Here is a 14,770-nt window from a genome sequence, read left to right on the forward strand (position 1 = left end):
AAGGCCAAGGTCTCGGCAGTTGGCCGTCTTCTCCCACGTGCGTTACTTTCTCTTCGTGTACCTGTCTCTCCTCTGTAAAGTGGGAGGGATAATACTTAACAGGATGTTCCTCACAGGGGATTCTGAAAAGGCTGAAAAGTCAGCCACAGAAAGTACTTAGTAGTCACTTAGTAAATGTTGGAAATTTTTACTCTTATCACCCTCTAGCAGAACTATAGGCCCAAGAGAACCAATCTTTTTTTTTTTAAAGCAAATCTGTTTTACTTGTGGCTGTGCTGGTCTTTGTTGATGGACTGGGTTTTTCTCTAGTTGCAGCAATCAGGGGCTACTCGTCACTGCAGTGCCCGGCTTCTCATTGTGGAGCATGGCTCTGGGTGTGCAGGCTTCAGCTGTGGTTGGGAGCTCAGCAGTTGTGGTGCACAGGCTTAGTGCCCTGCGGCATGTGGGATCTTCCCGGACCAGGAATTGAACCAGTGTCCCTTACGCTGCAAGGTGGATTCTTAACCACTGGACCCCCAGGGAAGCCCCTCAATGGACCCAATCTTGAAACCCCTATTCTACAAGACAGATCACCTCAGCCCTTAAGAATTTCCTGCCTGATACCAAACAAGTGTTAAAACCAGGTCTGATACTTATGTAGTGGGCATTCAGCTAGTTTGTAAAACAAATTATCAAAGGATTTTATTTTTAAGCTTATATACACACTCATAAGCATATATATGGTGTATATATGCTTTATATACAAGGTTTTGGTAGCTATTCAAGGACAAGTCCTACTGGGGAATTCTTTTCTACAAGAATAAAGTATGGAGAACAGAGCAATGGAGGAGACAAACTACTTGGGTACGAAGAGTGGACACTGTTTCCGTAATCAGGGACGGTATCCTTGCCCTCTCTTCCCTCCTAGGTGGTCACCACAGAACAGAAAATTTCGATCAAGGACAGAGTTGGTCAGGGAGCTGGTTCGCAGACAGTGAAGGGGAGAAGGTGCGCTGGGAGAAGGCAGTCACGGCAGCCTCGCCTCGAACCCCTGGCATCTCAGCCCCAAGTGTGGGCATCCTGGTCACTGGGAGTGAGGAGCGCCCCACGAGCTCAGTCCTCCTGCCACACCAGAACATCCGAAAGATCCTTGGTTCCTTCCAGCTTCAGATTCTGAAGGAAGATCAAACACAGGTGAACGCTAGTGCACAGAAGATACAGGAACCAGAAACCAAACTTGGAGGTAACAAAGGTGGTAACCACAAAGAACCAGGCTTGTCCCCGTGCTTATAAGTGACACTGTCAACAGCGACTGTAACCTGCATGAAAAAGCTGGCTCCAAAGCTCTGTCGACTGCTGGAAGGAAAGCAAAATGCAAGCCTGGCTCCTGCGACAATCTCTGTAAAGGACCAACGGCTGAGCTGGGAGACTGGGGGAAGCGACAGGGAGCCCACCAGGGGCCACGGCACAGGCACGTCAGCCCCATCCATGCGTGGCCTTCCTGCCCTGCCCGAAACCTCCCCCTGGGTGATGCCCTGACACCGCTCTCTCTCTCCCATCTCTGCACAGGCCTTTTTCTGCCTCCCACTTCCTCTTGGACCCTCCCACCTCATGGATCTTCCACCAACCCTAGGCAGCTGTCCCCCCAGGGCTAAACAGCTGTCAGCAGCCCCTTGGCACACGGAGGCCTAACTGTACCCGGACCACACACCCCTTTCCAGGCACACCTTCCCCTGCGAAAGATGGAGAGCACACACCTCGCCTCCCCCATGACGGCCGAGGGGCAGCTCGTGACTAGGGGCTGGTGAGGAGCCCAGATGGGATGAGAGGCTGGGAGGAGGCTGACCGCACCAGCGCCATGCTCTGGCACAAGGTGTGAGACCTGTCTTGGTGGCGCTTAAGCTCTGAGTCACCGTGGATCCCTGGGGATTATCTGGTAGCTGTCAGCCAGTGCTGCCAGTGAGATCTCCTCAAACAGTCCAAAGGCCAGCCCAGCAGGTGCTGGTCTGGGAACACCTCCCGATTCTTCCAATGCTGAGCACTCCAGGGCCCCTTGGAGAAATCTGATCATAGCAAAGCAAGCAAAGCTGTCTCTGCTGCTGCGGGCGAAGCGGTGGCAGAGCATGCGGACCCAGTGAAGCCTGCAGTCGCTCGCGCTTCCCAGCACTGTCTGCCCGGCCCCGGCCGCCTGGGAGTCGAGGGAGGGTAATGAAGCCTCGCTCTCAAGCAGACACGAGGCCCTAGCCAGCGCTGACCCTCCAGCTGGCTCAGTGGTGGAGTCGCTCACACCTTCAGAATCTGGACTCAGGGTGCTTCTGAGCTTCGGGGGTGGCACTGTGTTTCGGGGGCCTGGCTGGGCTGGGAGAACACACCCAAGGGGGAGCCCACAGCACCAACGTCCACGAGGGAAGCTGGCAGTGACACCATGAAGGCGTCTAGCTCCAGCCCTGGTGAAGATCACGGCTTGTGCTACAGCCCAGCCGTGTCCTGGGCACACGAGAGGACACCACACTTCAGGCAGCACCAAGTGCCCAGGCTTGCCGGCTGCTTCACTGGGGCGCCTGCCTCCTGGAAGCGTCCACTGGGAAGACAGGTCCGGCCAGCTCCGCAGTGACTGCCCCACGGCCACTCTGCTCAGTCAGCTCTCCTTCAGCGTCTGTTTCCTTGCTGCCTCCTCGCTCCCCTTTTCTCCACCACGGTGCCCACCTGTCCTGACTTTCACACTGGAAGGATCTGGCCTTTGACGCCCAGTGATGTAAAAGCACCTTACGTGTTTTCAAGTTGGGAACCGACAGATCACAACTTCAACATCTAAAATTTTCCCACTGGGATCCTCCTCGTAATTTTCATCTCTACTCATACATGTTGGCCTTTTTTCTCAGCAATTTTTCAGTATCTGGTTAATGCTCTGGGTTGAAGGTAGGTACTATGTAAGTCACTGCACTTAAGTTATCCCATAAAAAGCTCCTGTAGGCAGACTGTAATAGTCCATGCTTACCAGGTCTACCTACCTTCTCATTGGCTAAATGTAGGAGGCACGCAAAGGCCAGAGGTATGGAGAGGTTCTGAGCCATAAGGGGAGGCAGGCTGTGAAAGAGAAAGGCCAGGAAGTATTTAGCTGTCACTGCAACTCCAGGAACAAAGGCACTTTCATCAAGTATGAATACACATGCCTAGTGAATAAACTAATGGGAAACAAAGAAATATTTCAGATGCCTTTTAGAAGCAGGTTTTTCCAGTTTCTTATTTGGAAATATTTCCTGTTCTATTCCAGCCACTGGTACAGAAAAATGCCTTTTTTAAAGGTGGGCTACCTTAACTCATTTATCAATGCAGAGAAGGAATGGAAAAACTGCAAGAAGTGTGAAAATGGCATGTCCTGTGTGGAGGGGGGCTCTGTTACACCAACAACTTGGGGAGGAGCGGGAGGGGTGAGGAGGGGAGGGGTGAGGAGGGCAGGGGTGAGGAGGGCAGGGGTGAGGAGCGCTGAGGCGGGGGGCAGGGCCGTCTGCGGCACGCACACACCTCTTCTGCAGGTCCTTTGTGAGACTGCTGAGTTTCTTGTCAGGCCCCTCCTCAAGGGGTCCTGCTTCTCCATCCTCACTGTGGTTTACCTGACAGAGGAAAGGACACTCCGGGATCAGAATGGGCCCAGTTTACTTTTTGACAGCAACGTAAACCTATGAAGCTGGAACTCGAAAAAGGAAAGCCTGCATTGGAATGAAACCGAAACAATTTCTTTGGTGCATTTGGAAGAAAAAAGATCCATCTGTACCACCTTCCGTGTGACCCGCCGGTTCACACACTTGGTCCACTTCCGTTTCGGAGGTCTGATGTCGTCCTTGTATTGCTGAACAACTGCTTTTCAGGTTGGCGCTACTGAAGCTGGCGCACAGACACGAGCCGCGCCCGCCTCGGTGCCGAGCACCAGAGAGAGAAACCCGTTACCTCTGCATCTGCCTGCTTGGGGGTCTCCGTCAGCAGACTCCACATGCTCTGCTTCAGCTTCTTCATGTCCATCTTTTTGGCAGTCTTGGCATACTGAATTTCAATTTTATTTACCTGAGAACGGTATGTGACAAGTAAAACTAAGCAGAAGAAGCATTTACCATCAGCTCTTTGAAAAAGTCTGGAGATGAAATAATGAATAAACCTAGTTTACACTACCAAGTTTGAGCTTTCTTTGGACGTATTAAAATAGAGTCCCTCATTTCAATCTACTGATAATTTCTTTTTGATCAAGTACAGTCTTCATTAAGGGTACCCTGGAATTGCAGTGTAAAAGAGAAAAGTGAATCAAATATATATAAAAGCACCAAGCCTGCCATTTTGGTATGGAACAGATGCTTGATACATGTTAACTTTATGTGAGTTGAATCTGGTCTAGATTTTCCAAAGCTACACCTGCCCTTACCCAGCCCACTTCTCTTTCTGCAGGCTTCACTCGCGTACTGCGCGTGCACAGCAGGCTTGTCCCTAGTCATATGGTTTACCACAATCTTTGGAGAGACGGCTGGTTCCACACAAACATAATCGGTATCAGCCCATTCTCTACAGCCTTATTTAAGAATCAGCCACTTAGAGAGTAATGGGTTAAAGTCAAGAAGGAAAAAAAAAAAAAAAAATCAAGCTCAGACTAATACGATTCTCATGTAAGAGGCAAATTAAGCAGCTCTCAGGCAAACAACATCGGCTGTAACTCCTGGCTTCGTCTTTACCTTCTGAGGCTCAGCTACCAGATTTGACTCCCTGTAAGTGGTGATGTCCAACCCGTGGGCCTCAGATGCCTCGTTGCTGTCTTGTGTGGTCGCAGGTGGATGGTCAGAATGGCCAAGGGTTCCACCTGGTCCCTCAAATAAGTCATCAGACTCTTCATAATCGCTGTCAGCGGCCTGGGCAAGGAAATAGCTCTTCAAGTTAGGCAGAGCTGTGTGAGGGGCTCAGAAACAGCTTTGCAACAGATCCCATACCCAGCAAGAACAGAGCACCTGAGAGGTCATGGGCTTCGAGGTCCTCTAGTCATCTTCCTGTTGTGCAAAGACGGTACTAGGGAGGCATCTGTTAACTAAGACCTCTGCAGTGAGAGTTCAAAGGAACACGGTCATCACCACAGCGTCCTTTGTCTCTAAACAGTTTAGGATCTCCTTTTACAGAAAGCATTCCTGAAACCCCAGAGACCTGACCTGCCAGCTGGCCAGCGGCAGGGGTCCTGCTGGGAGCTGGTGACAAAGACATTCTTGGACTGAGCCCAGCAGAAACAGACCAGATCTCTGGGTGGGGCCTAGGAGGTGGTTTTTTAATAGGCTCTCCCAGTGATTCTTACGTACACTAAGTTTGAGGAGCACTGGTCAAGTGGCCAACTAGATTTTCACTAAAATATAAATAAAAAGTAATATATAAATAAAAATATAAAAAATAATATAAAATATAATAAATATAATATAAAAAACTATAAATAAAAATATAATATAAAAAGCTAACTCTCTTCCAAGAAAGAAAGTACAGTAAATAAACTGTTCTTCCTATTCTTTCTCCTCTCCTCATTCTCAGGAACACATGGGGTCTAATATCTCCCCCTCTGTCAGGCTATCTCATTCAGAGAGTCACAGAAGGGATTCTGAGATTATCTAGTCTAAGCAAGATCTAAAGAGGGGGAGCAGTTTGTACAAGTTCACAATGTGTGAACCACAATCAGGGCTATAACGTGGTCTCCTGAGATCCACTCCATATACCTTTTCCCCGTTAGAACACACTGGCATCACACGTCTATGCGTTTTGTCTCCCCACCCAAAACTTTAGTTCCTGAGTGGGAAGAGCGTTTCTTTTCCTTTGAAATCTGAAAATAGCCAAGCTAAGTGCTTTGTACAGGATGAACACTCCATCCACACGTTGACTGGACTATGTCCGCTTTTCTCCTGCGTGCAGAGCTCAGCGTGAGGCAGGCCGAGGTCCGGCTGCTCCCCGGCTCTGCTCAGTTCTGAAGCTTGGGGCAGGGCAAGCACACACAGACCCCTACCGGATCAGAATGTCCTGCAGCCTTCTGCCTACAGGAAAGGACAAGGGAGGCAGAGACCCTGCCGAAAAGAGGACAGAATGCTTGCCCCTGCTTACCTGTAACCCAGGGCAGAAGTTGGAGGTGTCGTTAGGGTTGTTGTAATCGTAGTTTCCAATTTCTTCACAATGCTCGGTCCCTGCCTTCTGACCTTGGGCCACCTTCAGTAACTGAATGGAGCAAAGTACAGCTTCAGAGAGCAATTTCTAGAAAAGCAGCTAGTAGACTAGGCTAGCCTTCGGAGAAGGCAATGGCACCCCACTCCAGTACTCTTGCCTGGAAAATCCCATGGACGGAGGAGCCTGGTAGGCTGCAGTCCATGGGGTCGCTAAGAGTCGGACACGACTGAGAGACTTCCCTTTCACTTTTCACTTTCATGCATTGGAGAAGGAAATGGAAACCCACTCCAGTACTCTTGCCTGGAGAATCCCAGGGACGGGGGAGCCTGGTGGGCTTCCGTCTATGGGATCGCAGAGTCGGACACGACTGAAGCGACTTAACAGTAGCAGCAGACTAGGCTGGGGAGATGACCTTAGTTCCAACAATGCACATCCCAGAACATTAGGGTCCTGGAAAATCACCTCACCCAGTCCACTTCTAACTCACCGCCCAACTCCACTCTAGAGAAAGCCCAGGGCAGCAGGGCTCCTAGCTGCCAGCTATCCCAAAGATGCAGAAGCAGCCAAGCCACAATTAGGTCTGCCCACAAATTTATTTGAAAACATGTTCCTTCACTAAAAACAAAACCACCTACGCCTATCTGAAACGAAGTCTACTTGTGGCTGCTTATTGACTAGTTTTGACAGAACACTCACTCCCTGTTGTAACTCTCAAGCAGCCAGTCCCACTCCTGGGCCGTGACTGCTCCCCAGCAGCCCTCCTTTCTGCACCACACCCAAGGGCCAAGAACCACCTTCAAGGGGTCTCACAGAACAAGTCTGCCTCCTCTCCTGGGAGTGCCTGTCCACCACAGCCCTCCAGATTTTCAGGCCTTTAGGGCACTGATCTTCATCTAGGGTGTGTCTCTGGGGTGGAGGACATGAGATTAAAGGTGTGTACAGTTTACAGAAGCACACTGAATATTTTAGTATAACATAATATAATTATATACTCCAAAAGTAGCCCCCAAACCTCAATGTTTTTATAATACAAATCCAAAAATAAACAACAGATTTTTATTAAGAATTACCCACTTTCTCCCACTTTTCTTCATATGATGATTTCTAAATCCCTCCCTGTGTGGAATACTCTCAACACACTCTAAATTGTCCATAGTCTATTAGAAATGTTTCAGGAAGGGTATGTGAGACCCCTCATGTATTCCCTGGCTGCTATTAACATTGCTCTTTAAGATATTAAAGAGAATGGGTGGTTGACCTGTATAGTCTTTATCCAGATTGGGTGTTTGCTTAATAATCATTTGGTGTCTACTTTCTGCTATTTAATAGTCACTTTTCTAGTGTTGCTCTCCTGGAAAGAAGAGGTGAGGAATCCTGGGCTTCTGCCTGCCTGCCCTGATAAACATGAAGGGAAATTTGTTCCTGTGGATAATCAGAAGCAAGAATTCTTTCCTCTCTAAGAAACAATGATGGGAAAAAACACACAAAATACAAAAAAGACAATTCCTGGAGTGCAGTGATGCAATGACCTTGTTTTAACCATTTTCACATCTGAAAATGCAAATTACCACCTAAGCCACACCCTTCAATGTTCATATGGCTTGAGAGAGGAGGAGGTGGCTTGTGGCTTGTGGCTAGGAAAGCGGCTGAGGCTGGGTCAGTTTGGTGGGGTGTCTCGCTGTCTTCCTTCCGCCCCCCAGCAGCCTGGCTCTGCCCCTCCACCTCAGGGCTCTGGTTTCTGACTCGAGCAAACAGCTGCGTGTCTGACACTGACTGTGGCCGTGGCTGCTTCTGCTACTGCGACTGTCTCTCCTTCTGCATTATTTTAAATTGAGGTTTAACTGACATATAACATATTCATTCTTTCCACATTTTTAAGAGCATTTCTGTTAACTGAACAGTACTGATTAGAAAGAAAATGACCAGTGTTAAATTATAAGAACAGAATGTGCAATATGAGTGAATTCAGGGAACTGTATATGTATCATTAAGACTTGTGGAGAGACAGGTAAAATAAGGCAGAGGAAACTATCAACTGTTTGTAGACTTGACAGCAAAGATGAAAACAACCAGGAATGCAAATGAGCAGAGGGTCCGGGTAAAAGGGACTGAGCACGACCCACTGCCTGGTTACCCCGGCAACAGGAGTGCAGGCTTGCTGCTTAGCATCACCGGGGGCCACGGGCAAATGAAGCGAACAGCGACTGCGGTGCACACCGGCGCAGCCAGAGCGCTCGTCTGAATAGGCATGGAAGGAATGCAGGCAGGCTGTGCAGCACTGGGGGCCCGAGGACTGGCAGCTGCACCCCCCGCACATCACAGGAGGCTTGAGCGTATGGCGTGATCGTGGGGAGGCTGTGAGAGCTGGAGAGAGCACCTGGCTTCTGAATCCACAACTCTAATGAGAATCAAAGAATCAAGGAGTAACCAACGCCATGTAAAACCTGGACAAAGCGCTGTTCATCCCCCTTGCCCGTGAGGAGGTAGGCCAGAGTGTCCGGCGTTCGAGGCAGGTGAGGCACTTCATCTGTCCTGCCAGCATTACCCTCCAGCTCTGCCCTCCCCACGCCATCTCCTGGCAACTGCCTTGGGCTCAGACGAGTCCCACCTCACACGCTCTTCCTCAGAGGCACCAACGGTCACACTACTGGCCACTGATACCTCTGAGGCTAAGAAGGGGTGCAACGACAGCATGACCTCAGGGAACCAAAGAGCAGCTTTACCCTGGTGCCTGGTTTGAGATGCAGCTGGACCAGATTTTCCGTCTCATACTGGAAATCTGTAGGAAGGGTGGTGGCTCTCCAATTCTGGTTCTCCAATGTGAACTTGGTCAGAACAGTAACAGCCTATTGATTTTAAAGAAAAAGAAAAGTAGTTTTTATGCATCTTTAATAAAAATGGTCTATATACATACAGCTGCAACAGTCTTCCCCTTTCTGTGTAAAGGAGTGATTCTGTGAGACATTATTCATTGTGAGTCTCTCTGCCACTGAGTCTGGGACTCTTTCAATTCCTTCAGGGACTGAGGAAGAATGAAACTATCCATTTACTCTAAGAGTTAAATTTATATGAATTCTTAAAAAGCACAGATGAAAGGGGAAGAGGAGTGCAAAGAATTTGTGAAAGCACAAAGGATAATAAATCTAGCACAAACCTTTGTTTTTCGAAAATGTACATCAAAGTCAATATCATCGTCAAAGTCAATTTTAAAGTCCTTTGAGCTCTTCTTTCTGTGCTCTGATTGTGAAGCAGTGTCACCTGCAGAAACGAAGTCACGTGTCAGCACTGCTCGCCTCTCGGGCCCATTCATTTGCCCATCCTGCGACTCTGCCTGACAGCCCTACTGACCGCGAGAGTGCACTTGTATCGGAGCGTCGGAGCAGCACTAGGAAAGGCAAATCTTATACCCAATATTTATCCTTACGATCTCTGTTTCTGCTGAGAACACTCAATAAAAGGTACGCTAATTAATCACTTCTTTTCAAAGAGAGAATACAAAAGTCACAATGCTGGCGGAGCCCCTCAGGGGGCTGCAGCGTGCACCCATGCAGTCACTCACTCGGCACCTCCAGACCTTCCCACTTAGAGGCTTCAGTCTTAACTGATCCCTCATCCCGGGCCAGGTCAACTGCCTGTCCAACCAGGAGGCTGCTTATCTTGTGTATTTCCTACAGCTTGTTGGGAGGTACAAGACTGATGGGCATTTTCCCATCCTGAGCTGAAAGGCAGACTGGCTGGTTATCTGCACTTTCTCTTCTTAACAGTTCTGTCTAGAAGTACATACGTTTAAGTCGAGGTCTAAAGCGCCAGTGATCCGGGCCAGCCCACATTGACATGGTGCGGGGGCTAAAGTAGGAATACTCTCCAGGTTTCATGGACAGAAGGGGACACAAGGTCCAAATGTCTCCGTCCCCGAGGGGAATCACTTCGTCTCTGCAATGCATAAGATCCATTTTTATATGTACAGTCATATGTGTGTCGATATAGACAATACAATCGTGTATTTACACATAAAGCAGAATACAACCCAGCTGAAGACACTACTTTTCCACAAATGAGCAACAATGCTAAGAGTAAGCCCAACATAAACACATCACTGCTGCTACTGCTAAGTCGCTTCAGTCGTGTCCGACTCTGTGCGACCCATAGACGTCAGCCCACCAGGCTCCCCCGTCCCTGGGATTCTCCAGGCAAGAACACTGGAGTGGGTTGCCATTTCCTTCTCCAATGCGTGAAAGTGAAAAGTGAAAGTGAAGTTGCTTAGTCGTGTCCGACTCTTAGCGACCCCATGGACTGCAGCCTACCAGGCTCCTCCATCCATGGGATTTTCCGGGCAACAGTACTGGAGTGGGCTGCCATTGCCTTCTCCGAAACACATGACTAGTAATCCTTTAGTTTACTCAGTCAGTGCTTTTGCTTCTCTTCATTTTGTAACAACACGATCATATCTATGCAAGTACTTCGGATATTTCAAAGTGCTTCATAAAATCCAAGTTTACCCACTTGAGAGATAAGAAAACAGAAAGAAACTGAGTTTTTGTATAAGACTACATGGCTAGTAAAATGCCAGAGCTGGGGACTGGACACCATTCCCTGAAGCCCAGCCTCAGGGTCTTTCTACACACAAGGCTTCCGGCCACATGACACGACTGTCACAGTTCTTGCTCACCATCTTCCCATAAACGAGGGCTCCGCTAACACTGCTGTAGTTCCTACTGAAAGTGAAAACAACTAATTTATGTCTCCCACATGACTGGGGGACAATAACCTATCTGTTAAACCATCTACATTGTATTTCTTGCTGTGTATGAAGGGTCTAACTGGCCCATCCAGCATGGCAGTTTTGGACTGGTGTTTCGCCCTTTCTGCAAGGTAACTAAAACGTGTCGGGTAGGTTTCACCCACAGGCCCTGCCAGGTCAGAAAGCCTGTTAGCGCTGCTGTACTGCCCTCTAAAGGTAAAGACAATGACGACCTTTTCACCTGTACTGAGCCGTACCTATAAATCCCCTTTATATCAAACCTTATGGTATAAGATAAAAGCTTTAAAAGGACTTTGCTTTCATCTATGGAATCTTTTTTTAAAATTTTATCCAGTAAACTGTACCTGTACATTTAAGGTGTAATGAAAACAATTTTTAAAATTAAAATACACTAAAAAATCCCCACTTCTAGTCTGTAACTGCCTTCCTATGTTAAGTAATAACTGCACTGCACTCTGCTGTATTTCTCCCAGGGCGAGAGAGAAGGTGGCTTTGGGAGCATCCCCACTCAAATTCTCGGGTCCTCGTCTGTCAAAATGCTGGCAGCTGAGCTGGCAGTTTGTTGGGAACTTAGAGGTAAAGCTATAAAGAGCTTGACTCCTATCTTCTGAGAGTCGGACTTCTTCTGAGGGCCAGAACTGGATGAGGCCCTGGAGGCTTTTAATAATTCTTTCAATACAACACAGTACTATGTGGCAGGCACCTGACTCCCCCACTCAACAACCAGCCTGATCCAGTCTACCCCTCTGTCAGGCTTCTTTCATCCCCTTTGGAGGAAGTGTTTATTTCTCCTACCCCCACCCCAGCCTACCGCAACCACAGTCCTTCCTTCAATTTAGCACCAGCTCAGTCGTGCTGCACGAACACCTGCAGGTTGAAGGTCTCCTCTCAACCGTCTCCTAGCACCTCAGCCAGCATGCAGCAGAAGGCCTCAGTCTTTCAAGCACAGAGCAGGCTGTGGTCTGGGCTGGACCACGGGCGAGGCCTTTAACCACAGTGAGTGCACGCACCCAGGAGATCAGAGAGCGTACACGGCCCCGCAGCTGCAGAAGATGGAGGGCAACTGAGCAGCCCTAGGTCACGAAGCGCTTTCTCGGTCACCTCCTTACTAATGTACGACGTGCACGGCGGTCAAAGGGCTGCCATCCAGGGACCAGTCACACAGGGCTTCCTGCAAGCACTGGTGTTTCTAATTCGGCATCGCTCCACCCCACCTTGAACTAGAGAAGCTCTTAAAGACCCTGCAGTTCAGTACTGTGTTTTCAGCCCTGCGTACTGCACAAGCCCCAGCAGCTCTGGGAAAGTTATGAGGCATTCCTGGCCTTAGACACTCCTGAGTTAGTGCCCCAGGGTGGAGCCTTCCACCTATAGGTCATCACATACGGCCAGATTGGTCAAGGGTGCTGGGTAACTCCCCAGCTCCACCTTTATTTACCCTCTCTGAACCCGTTTCCTCACCTGTAAAATGGGGTAACAGGACCTATAGGGTTGTTGTAAGGATTAAGACATTATTTTTATATATTATATAAATTACGTCAAATATGCAGGTAAGGAACCCGGCAGAGTATCTGGCACAATCAGAATAATCAGGAGCTCAGGAAACATCAGATACTACAATACTATTAATATTATCATCAGGTCCCAATCACTCACTTTACAGGTGAGAAAACAAAGACCCCAAAGATGAGGCCGCTTGCCCCACATCTCCCAGCCATCCGCGGCAGGGTCGGGCCTAGTTCAGTTCACACACTTGCTGAGCTCCCAGGAAAGGCCAGCACCAGACCAGGGGCAGGCATTTCAAGGCAGACGAGACCCTGGACTAGAACCTAAGCCCTGTGCCCCTAACGCAGGCACTTGGCAGGATGGAGTCTAAACTTTTATTCTGTCCAACTGGGGTGAGAAATGGAGACTTTTGTTCAAGATGTGTTCAAAATAACCATCTATGGGTTATATGGTTATAACAACGGAAGTGAGGAAAACCCTGCTACCTCAGTTCCCCAGATGCCACCTCACTGTTTACACAGTGACAGCTCTTCCCTGACCTTTGAAAATGACATTAAAAGAGCTCATCCCATCAATCTGCCTACCAGTGCTCACTTCTCGGAAGACAGGATGGGAACAGGGACAAAACCACAGGTTGGTAATAGCACACGCCAGGAGAGGCGGTTTATAAAGGGTCTGGGGGGCAGAGGTAATTTTTCCTTGAAGTCCACACAGCCCCCTGACTTCTCAGATTTGAAGAGGCACTGTCGACCTCATCATTCCCCATGCGGGCAAACAAAGTGAGTCCAGAAAGCACTCTCAGCCTGGACACTCAGTAAGGCTCTTGAAGGAATTTTGCCTTGGTGGGAATTACGCTGGACAACTTGTACAGTTTCACCCACTCTGAACCAGCTGGGCTGTCCCTGACCCGACTTGCCAAACTGCTGCTATGGGCACAGGGCCATCAGAAGGTCTGTCTGTTCTAGTCTCATGGAATCTGGTATACCCAGGCCCATTTAAGACCGTTAGAGGCCCTCACACAGCAGGACTGTGGGATCCTGCTTCCAGATCACACTCAAAATTAACATAACCTAATTTAGTAAGTACACATAATAAAGATAAAGCAAGTCCAGATTTTCCTATGACGCTTACTAGAGTAATCAAAAATCTAAATTATCAGAGACCAATTCTACCATCTCCTAAATCTCATATGCTCAATTTTACCTGCTGCCTTAGTTTCCCTTGCTTTGCTCATCCCCAGTCTACCAATCTGATAACCAACTCTGCTCAGACCCCTCTGCCCTTTAGGTCGGGCCCACGTTTTCTCAGTAATCAATACATAAGCCTGTTTTCTGCCTACAACTGAGATGGAGTGATTCAGCCAAAAGCCAGACCACGTCCAGGGGCTTGAAAGGCAGCACAGTCCGTGCTACCAAAATGGAAGTGGTGATGACAGCCGCCACTAAAGGAGCTACTATAGCCCAGCTTTTTATGTCGTAGTCTCATGCTTATCGACTCCTGAAATGTCAGGCTTATGACCAGCAAGTGGCTGAGCCGGTATTCCAAGGCAGATTGATTCCATCGTGAGTCAGAATGGCTCAGCCTGCGTAACAAGACACACCAGCCTAGCAGACCACAGAGACAAAATTGGACTGTCCCAGCAGGACGTCTGGGAGAACTGCTATGGGAACACTTCCCGAGGCCCTGAGCGCCTTACTGGCAGCTTTGAACCTGGCAGGGCTCCTTCCAGCTCCTGAGCTCGGTGCGATCCCCAGCTTCAGTCTGGTCTGCTTCATCATTGGCATCGAAGTCATCCTCCAGGGGCCCGTTGGGGAAGTCCTCGCAGTCACTGTCCTCCACCTCAGCATCGAGGTCAAACACCTGATCCTTCTTCTTAAACTTGTCCACCAGGGCCGACACTGACTGGAAGAGACAGAGAGCTCCCCAGTCCCCCACATCCCCATCACCAGCCCACTCCCATCACCACCCCGCCACTGCGGGGAGACCGCCCCACTGGAGGTGCCTTCCTCCCCACGCCCGCCTCCGCGGAGCCAGCGTTCTCTCAACAGCAGAGCGCTGAGGAAGTTTATATTGTGCGCACAGGATGGAGCTGGATTGTGGTCAGGCACATTTTGTAAAACACAAAACCGGAATCTGCATCCTTTAACCCCATGTTTAAACAGTTTTCCATGGAGACCATTTATTTTGGAGGTTGTAGTAAGTAGACTAAAGGGGGCCAGGCTAAAAATAGAGGAAAACTTCACACATGACAATTTCTCAGGAAACTCTGTGCCAAGGGACTCAACTCTGACGAGCAGGAAATTCCTTGAGCTTGACAGCAGCCTGAGACCAGAAGCCACTGGGACAGCCATGTTT

At 49.0% G+C, this 14,770-nt stretch overlaps 1 protein-coding gene across 2 annotated transcripts in view; it reads right to left on the reverse strand.

Annotated features, from left to right (window-relative positions):
• Window positions 1–643: 643 nt before the first annotated feature.
• NCAPH (non-SMC condensin I complex subunit H) overlaps window positions 644–14,770 on the reverse strand; it is a 35,758-nt gene continuing 21,631 nt past the window's right edge. For both annotated transcript variants that reach the window (XM_005891612.2, XM_014476955.2), the window contains exons 9-18: window positions 14,112–14,317; window positions 9,935–10,083; window positions 9,305–9,408; window positions 8,874–8,996; window positions 6,091–6,201; window positions 4,698–4,871; window positions 3,928–4,041; window positions 3,505–3,593; window positions 2,991–3,066; window positions 644–1,152 (exon numbers count right to left, since the gene is read on the reverse strand). In XM_005891612.2, coding sequence (XP_005891674.2) covers window positions 1,093–1,152; window positions 2,991–3,066; window positions 3,505–3,593; window positions 3,928–4,041; window positions 4,698–4,871; window positions 6,091–6,201; window positions 8,874–8,996; window positions 9,305–9,408; window positions 9,935–10,083; window positions 14,112–14,317 — 1,206 coding nt within the window. In that variant the 3' untranslated portion in view covers window positions 644–1,092. The remainder of the gene's footprint in view (window positions 1,153–2,990; window positions 3,067–3,504; window positions 3,594–3,927; window positions 4,042–4,697; window positions 4,872–6,090; window positions 6,202–8,873; window positions 8,997–9,304; window positions 9,409–9,934; window positions 10,084–14,111; window positions 14,318–14,770) is intronic.

The sequence above is a fragment of the Bos mutus genome, chromosome 11, assembly GCF_027580195.1.
Source record: "Bos mutus isolate GX-2022 chromosome 11, NWIPB_WYAK_1.1, whole genome shotgun sequence".
Taxonomy (NCBI): Eukaryota; Metazoa; Chordata; class Mammalia; order Artiodactyla; family Bovidae; genus Bos; species Bos mutus.